An 11,585-nucleotide genomic window follows, 5' to 3' on the forward strand; every position below is an offset into this window, starting at 1 on the left:
GTTCTAGAGGGATTAGATTTTCTTGTCTTTTGTTTTGTTAATAATTTTTGTTATATTAACTTATTCTTGGGGAAAAAAAGGGGGCAGATATAAGATTTTTTCCTTCTCTGCTGCCTTTCATTTCATTTTATTAGTGGTTTTGATATACATTTGTTTTGTTTTAATGATATGAATAAAGAATTGAAATCTGAAATCTAATTTGTTAAAAATATATTAGGTGCTCAGGCGTAAAAGCAAAGTTAATATTTAATTTGAGTGACGCCACAAACATCCATCTGATTTTTTATTTTCAGGCGAAGAGGCAAAGAACCCCATGCGGTCCATACCCATCGGCATCGTGGCCTCGCTGCTCATCTGTTTCTTCGCCTACTTTGGCGTTTCTGCCGCTCTGACCATGATGATGCCGTACTACCAGCTGAACACCGACAGCCCTCTGCCCGAAGCGTTCAGCCACGTGGGCTGGGCCCCCGCCAGGTACATCGTGGCCGTGGGTTCCCTCTGTGCTCTGTCCACCAGCCTCCTGGGCTCCATGTTTCCCATGCCTCGAGTGATTTACGCCATGGCCGAGGACGGGCTGCTGTTCCGCTTTCTGTCCAAGATGAACACCCGCACAAAGACCCCCATCCTGGCCACCATCGCCTCTGGTATTGTTGCAGGTGAGACGCCGTTCTTTTGCTYGTTAATAATCTGTGTCATCCTGCTGCTGTCGAGTTGTTGATTATAGGTTACAGCTGCGCCTCCTGTCTCAGCTCTGTCCATCCCACTGTCAGTTCAGAATCAATAACGCCTCCTGAAACGGGCGGTGAAAACAGCAACTCGGATGTTTTTTGTTGTCTCGTCTCCTCCCACACCCCTTACGTGCATCACTCTAAACTTTACAGTGTGACTTTTCTAAAATAACCTCTAAAAATCTCTCCTTGCAGCTCTGATGGCTTTCCTTTTCAAGCTGGCAGCCCTGGTTGACCTCATGTCTATAGGAACTCTGCTGGCCTACTCTTTGGTAGCCATCTGTGTCCTAATTCTGCGGTGAGTACACTTTATTCTCTGATTTTCAGACTTGTACGCGTGCTACATACTTTATGTTGGCTAATGAGCTAATGTCATCAGCTTGTACCCATAAAGCTACTTTAAAATCGTAGTTATATCATAATCTGTTGAGCTGCTGTGCAGAGGTCGCAGAGGTTTTACACACAAATTGTTTCCATGTAAAACTTCGTTCGTTTTAAGAAATCGATGATCCTTCCTGTAGGTATCAGCCAGGAAATCTGAACTCCTCCAGCCAGATGGAGAAACTGGTGGAGCTGGTGGAAGGGGAGAAGGTGGCTGTGAGCGGAGGGGACAGCAGTGATGAGTACGGCCCAGAGACGGAGGACAGACCCCTTCAGGAGACGTTCACTGTCAAGCTGCTGTTCAGTCCGAGCGGAAAAACCCCAACGCAGACCTCCGGGACCATCGTCTACGTTGCCACTGCTGTCATCTGTACGTTTGTTTTTAAGCATGGTGAAAAACAAAGTGGCGTTATTTACAGTGGTGTGAATAAATCTTTGTTGTGTTTGCAGCGGTTCTCATCACTGCACTCTGCATCATCCTGGCGAACTGTCTGACAGAGCTGCTCCAAGGCCATCCTGGTGTTATAGTGCCCTGTGTTATCTTAGCTCTGCTCTGTGTCGTCTGCATTATTATCATCTGGAGGCAGCCGGAGAACAAAGAGGCGCTCACTTTCAAGGTAAGCATCGCACCCACAACCAGAGGTTTTATTTATTTTTTTGGTTTTGTTAGTTTCTGCTTTTGTCGATTTATTCTGGCTGCTGAGATATAAAATGTATCTTTTGTTTGTCAAGGTTCCTCTGCTTCCCTGGTTGCCCCTGTTCAGTGTTTTCGTCAACATCTACCTCATGATGCAGCTGGACTTTGGTACATGGGTCCGCTTCGCTGTCTGGATGTTTATCGGTGCGTTTCAAATGTCACAAAACCTCTTTGTGTGTGTGTGTGTGTGTGTGTGTGTGTGTGTGTGTGTGTGTGTGTGTGTGTCAGGGTTCCTGCGGATCCTTAAAAAGTCAAAAGTCATTGAATTCATCAATCCAAAAATATAAGGCCTTAATTAGCCTTAAAGTGTCTTAAATCAATCTTTCAGTAAACGTTAACACATTATAAATAGGATGACTAATTTATATCAAATAATAAAATAATAGGTAACATTTTTTCATGTATATTTACATGCAGACATTCTCCTTTGACATCACTTCCTGTTATTTCACATGCAAATATCTCAACAACTGTCCATCTGAGCAATGTGAAATTATTTTTTTAATATGTTAATAATGTTGTCTTTCCAAAAAAGCGTTAACTTTTCTTACATATTTTGATGTCTCAGGCACTTTAAGGTTCCATCTACAGCAAATTGGGGTTAAGACCCCACTGTGGGTCCTAAAACTACGAATTTTGGGTCATTAAACTGACGGCTAAGAATGTTTTTTGCTATATTCGATGAAAAAGCAGTTAGATATAGATAAAAACAAAATATTTGAATATTTCAACCAAAAATACTTTGACTCATGAGTTGCTGCCAGTTTTATTTTTTTGTCATTTGTGTTTATTATGAAATTAGTCTTAAATTTAACTTGCTTTAAACTATAGGAGCCCTGGTGTGTTGACGTTTTATAACGACCTGCCCAATCTTTTCTCTCCTTCCAGGTTTCCTCATCTACTTCCTCTATGGTGTTAGGAACAGCAGCGAGGCTAACAGGTCGTCCCCACGCAAATATGAGCCGGCGCTGCAGAACAAGAAGCCCATTTACACAGGCGCCAATGACGAGAGCGACGTGGAGGCGGGCAGCAGCCCCTGATGCACACTGACAGACCTGAGGGCCGTTGAGGAGCATCTACACTCAGTTTCTGATCATCTGCAGTGTAGGTGGCTTTTGGAACGCTGCTCTCAGTTTGAAGGGAGGGAGAGGCAAGAAGACAAACCGCCACACACACATCTTACCTCTAACTTGGAGGCTGAGTAACTTTACCGGACGCTGGGACAAAATCGTTTCCTGGACCACCTGTCTGATTTTCAAACGTGGTTTTAATGAACCCGCAGCAGACCGTTACCAGGCTATAACACATTCTGAATGGATGTAACTCATCGTGCTGAAATCATCAGTGTTTTGTTTTTTTTATTTTCCCCTTAAATGAAACTGGAACGCTGTTACATTTTATTTGTGTTTACTGCGAGCGGAGCCGCTCGAAGAACCACGGTGTAAATCTGTCCAACCTGCAGGGTTCATTAAAGCAGAGGGACAGATGAAAATCACTGGCTTCTTCTAGATGTGATTCAGTAAAGTGAGTGTGTTTAGTTAGTGTCAGCAGTGTCTGTCATCGCAGGTAGCTCAGTAACTTCTGGTTGATGTTAAGCTTCAATATTTAGAGACAAAATCCAGATGACTTGAGGTTTAAAACATAATTGCCCAAAGAACAGCTGTAGGTTAGACGTACGCTTTTAAAACAGTAGGGATTTACAATACATGTATATATTTTTCTGTAGTGTTGACACCGTTTTATAGTGTTGGCAGACATTCTGTGGCCTTTAATTTAAACTTGTGTGGCTCAAAACTAAAATATTTCAGAAGTCAGAAAACACAGCAAGCTGTATCCTTGCTCATGAATTTAAAATCATTTTAGTAAACGTAGGGTTAAAGCTGGTTTTATGTAACCACAAAGGTTGTTGTTTTTAGTTCCAGTTAAAACKTCTTGGCAGCTTTGTCTGTTAAGATTCCTTCACTTGTATTTTATTTTTTACAACTTTTGTCAAACAGAAATGTTAATATTTAAGTCTTTTATAGTACTGCCTCTTAGGGATAGTTTTATTTTCTGTGTTTTATATATTCTTTTCAATGAATGTGTTTAGATGTTCATGTGTACAGTTTTGTTGGTCCTTTTTTTTGTTTGTTTGTTTGTTGGTTTTTATTTTAGTTTTCATCTTGTGTTGTCACATCCTTGTCAACTAAACTGAAATTATTTTTGGAAACTGTATTCCGAAAGAAAAATCGACCATTTTGAAGTTGGTCAGTTAATTATTTGAGAACAGATGAATTCCCCCAAATGTTTGGAGTCCGTTAGATAACTTATTGATATTATTTGTTATAGTGTTTTACTGTAGAGTGTACAGTATTTGTCGAAAACTGAATTTTTGTATAATGCTGTAAAGTATGCATATATATCTTCCCCCCTTTTTTTTAAATGTAATTTGTGATGGTTTTGTAAATTACACTTGAAGGGTTCAATGCTGCTGAAATCCAAATAAGATTTGCTCCTGTGGAAGCGAAACTCTTTAGAACATATCTAACAAAATGTTCCTAAAGAAGAAAGTTGAGGATAAATTCACATTTTTTTTCCCAACGATGAGTCTAAACTTTCGTCTAAAACCATTTGAAGTGGCATTTAGACAAGTGTAGATTTGTCACAGGGTGAATGTGACCTTTCCTCTGAATTTCTGATCAAACGAAGAACTCCACAGAAACCTGTCAGTAAATTGTCATCAAAATGCTTCGCGATGAGTCTGTGACTCACCCTTGTGCCTTTGAGTCCAAACATCTCCCTGTTCTGTGCTGTTTCATTACCAGCAGCACTTCATCTTTCACTGTTTTATATCCTGTACATATTGCTGTCATGTAAAAAAATGAACTTTTTAAAATAAAAAATGATTAATGCAGTTTGTTTTTCCTGCGAATCTGCTAGAAGTTGCAGTTATGAGTCAGCAGTTACTCACATACTGCAGAGCCAAACTGAGTTCACAGTTTGTCTACTTTTACTTTGAAACTTGACACAAGAAAGCTGAAAGTAACTCAGTTCTATTGTTTATTTTATTTTATTTTTTTTCCCCACTATCAAGATTTCAGTTTAGCCAGGGGCGGAGCCAGAGGAGTGAATAAGGTGGTGTTTGCCACTTCTGGAACCTGATTAGCCACCTCAGGTGATTGACAGATGAACAATTTGTAGAAAATAGAAACTAGTTTGATTAACCTTACATATTTATCAAAATCTATATTTATTGGTTTATAGTATATTTTATATTAAAGTGCATGTGACTTGTACGGAGCCCGCGAGGGGACATGGGGGGGATTTGTTTGTTTTTTTTGTTTTGTTTTTTTTTTTTGCATTCCCACACAATACTATTGCATCACCTCGCAATACTTTTGCATAACCTCGTATTATGTTTGTGCTACCTCGCAAAAGGTGTTGCGAGGTAATGCAATACTATTGTGTTAACTCACAATACTGCATCGGAACGCAAAAGGAAAAAATATCTCCCATGTCCCTTTGCGGGCTCCTTAGACATGCATGTCTTTCAACCACAAAAATTAAAAATATATATATATCTATAATTAAGTAATTTTGGCGTAATGCACATAATTTTTTTAACCAATTTTGACGCATTATTTTCTTTTGAATTTGGCTCAAAGTGAAACAGGAAGTGACATCAAAGGGGAACTTTTTAATAAAGGGAACTCTCTGGTCTTTGTCTTCTTCCTCTCTCTAGTGATCCAAAATAATGTAAAGAAGCATCAGAGTATTCTCTACAGTCTGTGCTGTTAGTCACACAGGAAACATTCCCCTTTGACATCACTTCCTGTTACTTCACATGCGAATGTCTCAACAGCTGTGCATCTCAGCGTGTGAATTTTTATTTTTTGCCATATGTTATCGTCAGTGTATCTTTTGGTCATTGGATTTTCATTTTTGAAACGGGTATTAAAAAACAAGAAATGAGTGGATATTTGATTTTTGTTTTAAAATAATGACATTAAGATTAAAATACAAAGCATGTCTCATTCTTAGTGTCGAAAGGGAAAAACAAAATGTTAAAAATGATTTGAGTTTCATTTTCTGTTTCAGATAGAAAAAAAGAAAATTACTTGAAGACAGAAACAGAAAAAGGCTTGTTTGTTCATATTCTACGACTATCTATTCCCCCACCAGAAGGGGCGCTCGCCTGGCAGCTCTGCATAATGAAACACTGATTTCTGTAAATAAGAGACTGAAACACAGAGAAATATGTCCATAAATGAGTTGTATGATGACTGYTGCTCWGTGACCAAAGGCTCTGCAGAGATAATTCATGTGGTTTTTGGCCAAATAAGTCTCTTTTACTGAATACATATCAGCTACTGCCTCCATGTTTCATCTCCATTTTTCTCAATAAAAAGCAAAATAAGATAAATTYCATTCTGTTAGTGTGTTGTACRGTTGTTCTGTGAGCACAAAGGTTTTTTTTCCTCCTGAGTTTTGACAAAATCTGTGCTTGTTTCTGTCAGTTCACGTTCTCGGAGTTTTCCTTTCAGTGAGGGGTGRGCAGTACTAYGACTTTGATATCGATCTGATACCAAATAAATACTTGGCAAATTTATTTGATACCAAAGTCAGTATCAATGCTTTTTACTTGTAATGGGATGTTTATTGAGTAACTTTGATATTGCAGACACCCCTTCTGGTGGTGAAACAGTTTATTGTAGGGATACAGTAAGTTGGCAGTATTTTAAAACAAAAATCAAATATCCAATCGTTTCTTGTTTTTTAATACCCGTTTCGAAAATGAAAATCCAATGACCAAAAGATACACTGACCGCTGTCAATGTTATTTTTCCGAAGATGCATTCATGTTTATTACAAATACAGCATATGAATGTCACAGGCACTTCATTGTATGTCGGAGCATAGAAACCACTAAAACATGCAAGCTAGTGGCCTTGAAGACCAGGAGTGGACACCCAAAGCCCTTCTTGAACATTTTAACAAATTATAAAAAGCGCACGGCATCTAAACTTATGCGTTCCTGTCTCCATAAGGAAAGCAGTGGTGCCTCTATAAATTATTTAATGGGGATTCAAAAGATTTATGACCTCTTTATTACCAATTTGTTCTCAGATCTATGCCATAAAAATAAAAGCACATTGTAATAGAACTAATACTTTATGTTTAAGCAGGTGATTCATGACATCCTTTAATGACCTAGGTTTTCATGACATKCTGTTCATCTGCAGACAGAATGATTAAAGTCAGAACAAGATCTGCTAACAACAGTCATTCTTAGACATCACTTGTGTTTATCTTTGTGTTTTCCATTGACCTTGTAATCAAATCTTGCTAAGATGGCATAATGGTGTTTGTTAATATATATATGAGGCCTCTCAGTGGAGTTCAACAGAGTTCGGCAGTGAACAGAGTTCAACAGTAGTGTGGAGAGACAGAGAGAAGCAGAGGCACAGAGACAGGCCAGGTTCTCTGTGTTTCCTGCTGCAATAAAACTCAGCTGATCATCTCACGGAGTACCTTCATTCTTGGACTAGCGTATTTCTGTCTTTGTTAAATAAATATTGCCATAACACACATATTCTATCATACAAAACAAGGCGATACTAATAAGCTGAGGATATTGCTATCTGTAGGCTCCAATTGAAACTGGAACAACTGTTTATTTAAAGATGCTGTATGATAAAAACATTTTAAGAAGCCAACATTTACCAACGTAAAGGTCTGTGTTTTATAGGTTTGGACTGCTGTCCTCTCCAAAGACTCAGGCTGCTCTCTAGTGGTCAGAAACATCATCATGTTGGTGATTGCAGCTCAGATATAAATTCTTATAAATGCAGTTTTATTCTCAAACACTCTATTTCTTTAAGAAGAGTCTTCAGTCAAGTTTTCCAGTGATTTATTGTTGATGAAACTTGTGCTGTCATAAATTCAGAGTCACAAAAACATCAAACTGTCAACTCTGCCAAGGTTTGGTTTCAAATGAATTATTTCCACTTGGTGTAAAACAATGTTTCATCCAAAGGCACTCGAACAAGTCCCTTCCACCTTACAGCTTGAGAAAAAAGCCTGAAATCTGGGTTAGATGGATTTCAATAATATTTTCTTACAATGAAGATAATTTTCTTTAGAAACCTTGAGTTAGAGGCATGCATTGACTTGAAGTGCAGGTTTGATTAAATCTACGATTGTGGGCATAAACTGAGCTTTTATAAAAAAAAACAGATTTCTTTTTCAATTATCGTTTTCTGAAAGCATGTTTCATTGTGTTGAATAAAATGAATAGCAGCTGACTAATTAATGTAACATTTCAAAGATTACCACTAATATGGTTTCAGTTTMGATAGATTAGGATTTGTTTATAAAATTAACAAAAAGTTCATTCCCATGTTAACCAACTACAGCTGTCAGAGCTCACAAATCACACAATGGTGTAAAAATGAAGCACAGAATATTCAACATTTATTAGTTTTGCAGAATTAAYGTGTGATATCTAAATTGCACTGAATTGCAAAAACATCATATATTTTACTGTTATACTTATAGTGGCATTCAGRATATGCTTGCTAATGATTTATTTCCAATCTGGCCGTGAAGGCCATGCCTGGTTCAGATCATACAGTCGAGATGGGGGTCATTGCAAAATTCAACACAAATCACAAGCTCAATATTATGCAGCTATAACGCAAAACATGACTTGAAAATTAAAAATAATAATAATAAAAGTGCAGAAAAGTAAATGTCAAGTCAATTATTTTTTGGGTAATGTTTCACAACTCGTATAAAACACTTCGGAGGTGCTACAGTTGTGTTTTCCTGGATTCACCACTAAACCATCTAAAGACTGTACCTACAGCTGAGATGAAGTTCAAACGGCAGTGAGTGAGCTGCCTTCTGACCCCAAAATAAACCATTAAAGGGGCAATATTATGTGTTTCTCAGGCGTACATTTAAATACTATACCATAATAAAGTATCTATGTCACCTTTAGTTGTTATTAAAATCCTGGTTTTATGTTTAAATAGAAAATAAACATATCTTCTCATCACTTCCTCTTCTAAACACCTTGAAATTGGCCTCTGTCTCTTTAAGAACCACCTTCCGCTTCTGTCTCGCCCATTTCGGTGCGGGGGGTGGCTATGATGCATTTTACTTGGCATCTGAAAATACATTTCCTCAAAGGTATTTTGAATCTGAAAAGAGTGAGAAATAATGATGAGAGCTCAGCAGACAGTTTAAGGTTCACTCGTATGCTTTGTTGCTGCCAAGAACCTGCAGGAGTGATGGGGGGGCTCGGCTTAAAGACACGTCCCAGGGGCGTTGTCCCCACCTGTCGTTTTGCTCCTCAGCATGGCTTCCTAAAAACGCTGCAGGATTTCTCAAGGCTTTGGGCATGTTTTCTATGAGAGTATAACATTATAACATGATATAAAACTCAAAAAAGTTGATTTKACATGATATTGCCCCTTTAAATATTGTTTGAACTAGAGCGCAGAGCAGCGTCTCAAACATGGACTGGGTTGTTTTATCACTTGGTACAGATGTGGCTCTCCTCTCTGGAACGTGAACACACAAGCATTCAGAGCATGAATCAGAGAGCCACATGAAGTATGAATGAATCCATCCAGGGACTGACTACAACAAAACCAACAACTGGAGATTTGTTCCACACCAGGAAAGGCCAACAGTGGCATAAAGCTGAAGTGGACACACATGCAGACTGAAAGGTCAAAGGTCAGGATGCTTCTTGTGCTTCTGTTGGGGCGGAGTGGTGGTGGTGTGGTGGGAGGGATTAATCAGGCACCTAATTGATAAAACAGTACCTTACATGTAAACTGGGAAGGACTGAACAGTCCCGACAGCTCCTGGCCTGAAAGCAGCCGCAGCAACAGGAAGCTCAGGTCCAGTTAGTTCCTATGTCCCGCCTCCCACCTGTCAGCCAATCAACACAAACATTGCCTGCTCCCCTTCGTGACCTCCTCGGAGGAATGAACCATGTTGGGAACAAATCCACTCTTGACGCCTTCCCAGCCGTCCTGGATGGTGATGTCCCCGCTGCGCACCAGCTCGAAGATCTCCCGCGTTAGCTCCACGAACGCCTGAAACGCAAAAGAAATACATCAAAACGATAGCACAATCACTGTTTTGTACGATGAATAAACTCAACCTTCTTCTTTTATTGGGGCCACAGGATATAGGATTCATTTGGGTCTCCTCTCTGCTCTGACTGCAGACTGGGTTTGCTGCATGAGCTGTCAATGCTTGGGAAGTGGGAGGGGCTTATGGCAGCATACGCTGCGCACTGAGAACAGCTGTGTTTCCATTGACCATGAAAATGCGCAAATTAGAATTTCAACAATAAAATTGCTCAGTGGAAACACGTCAGTTTTGAAAAAACTTCCTTTTTTCCGACAAAAGGTTTTTGCGCTTGGATGAGATGTTTTTTGGACATTTCGAAGTTGGTGTTTTTCGCAAAACTGCAATGGAAACACTTTTTTCGCCTCAAGGGAGTCACATGATCAAGAACTGGTTGTTTCTGCTGGCGAAAAAGATGACGACGAAGAAGAAAACAGGAAGTAGAAATAGAAGTGAAATCAACAAAGTAGTAAAAGAAAGTAATTAACTCACCGACTACAATTTCCCAAAAACATCACATATGTAACCACTCCCAAGCATAAGGGGCTTGTCACTCGAACGCCTCAATAAGATGCCGACGTCTCCTCTGATAATGAGCGTTAGTGTCGTGGTAGCAACATGCTCTGTGTTTACATCCATGGCCGCCATGTTTGCAATGACTTATCACGAGAACAAACATATTCATGCTTGACTTTAATAGCATTTCTTACTTAATGGAAACACCACAGTTGCGAAACTGTGTTTTTTCGACAAATTTTTGTGCACATTTGCAACGGAAACGCAGCTACTAACTGCAGAACAATTGGTGCTTTCACACATAGCTGCCAAAGTTTCCATAATACAAAAAAAGTCTGGATTTGTTTAGAGTTGCTTTTTAAAGTCACTTAAGGGGTCTGAAAACTTGCTAGATATAGTGACAAAGTCACTAAGTTGTCAACACTGCAGCCACGTATACTTATATATGATGAATACCTTTAATTCTTCTCAGGATCGAGGTTTTTGAAAGTACGAGTTTGAAATGAAGCAAAGCAAAACAAAAAGAAAAGTGACAACGAAACAACGAAACGAAGTCCAAACCTTCTCCACGTTGATGGCGTCCCGCGCTGATGTTTCCACGTAGCGCATCCCGTAGGCCCCCGCCAACTTCTCGGCCTCGTGCTGGCTCACCTGCCGCTGGGCCTCCAGGTCACACTTGTGTCCCACGAGCAGCAGGACGATGCTGTGCGGCTGGACGTGGCTCCGTGCCTCCTCCAGCCAGCTGTGGACGTTTTGGAAGGAGCGGTGGTTTGTGATGTCAAAGAGCAAGAGGCCGCCCACTGAGTTACGGTAGTAGGCTCGGGTGATAGACCTGGAAGGACCAGATGCTGTGATTGACTAACAATTAAAAAAGCTGGGAGAGTTAACTTCTCATATTTTGGCGTGAAAGCATGTACACTGTAAATCCTAATAAGTTCACAGAACTCAAAAAGAAAAAAATAGTATAGGTCTTCTGGACGGGTTCTTCTCTAATGAAACGTTTCGTCTCTCCTCCAAGAGACTTCTTCAGTCTGAGAGTTTCAGGCAAAATTCAGGCTTTTAAACACATTACGGCAAAGGCTGGTTCACCCCAAAGATCCGGTGCCCCGGCACAAACAGAGCAATGTTGTATATGC

General features: G+C 39.7%; 2 protein-coding genes across 3 annotated transcripts in view; one reads left to right on the forward strand and one right to left on the reverse strand.

The window, feature by feature from the left end:
• The window catches only part of slc7a3a (solute carrier family 7 member 3a), a 14,886-nt gene extending 10,187 nt beyond the window's left edge, over positions 1–4,699 (forward strand). Inside the window, exons 6-11 of the mRNA XM_014022253.1 lie at positions 294–656; positions 924–1,026; positions 1,250–1,479; positions 1,560–1,726; positions 1,842–1,950; positions 2,695–4,699. Coding sequence (XP_013877707.1) covers positions 294–656; positions 924–1,026; positions 1,250–1,479; positions 1,560–1,726; positions 1,842–1,950; positions 2,695–2,846 — 1,124 coding nt within the window. The 3' untranslated portion in view covers positions 2,847–4,699. The remainder of the gene's footprint in view (positions 1–293; positions 657–923; positions 1,027–1,249; positions 1,480–1,559; positions 1,727–1,841; positions 1,951–2,694) is intronic.
• A 4,475-nt stretch (positions 4,700–9,174) lies between these two features.
• The window catches only part of LOC106527392 (ras-related protein Rab-39B), a 6,997-nt gene continuing 4,586 nt past the window's right edge, over positions 9,175–11,585 (reverse strand). Inside the window, exons 3-4 of one of the 2 annotated variants that reach the window (XM_014022262.1) lie at positions 11,011–11,191; positions 9,175–9,896 (exon numbers count right to left, since the gene is read on the reverse strand). In XM_014022262.1, coding sequence (XP_013877716.1) covers positions 9,741–9,896; positions 11,011–11,191 — 337 coding nt within the window. In that variant the 3' untranslated portion in view covers positions 9,175–9,740. Of the gene's footprint in view, positions 9,897–11,010; positions 11,282–11,585 lie in introns of both variants that reach the window. The other variant, XM_014022261.1, reaches the window with a different exon arrangement.

The sequence above is a fragment of the Austrofundulus limnaeus genome, unplaced genomic scaffold, assembly GCF_001266775.1.
Source record: "Austrofundulus limnaeus strain Quisiro unplaced genomic scaffold, Austrofundulus_limnaeus-1.0 Scaffold321, whole genome shotgun sequence".
Taxonomy (NCBI): Eukaryota; Metazoa; Chordata; class Actinopteri; order Cyprinodontiformes; family Rivulidae; genus Austrofundulus; species Austrofundulus limnaeus.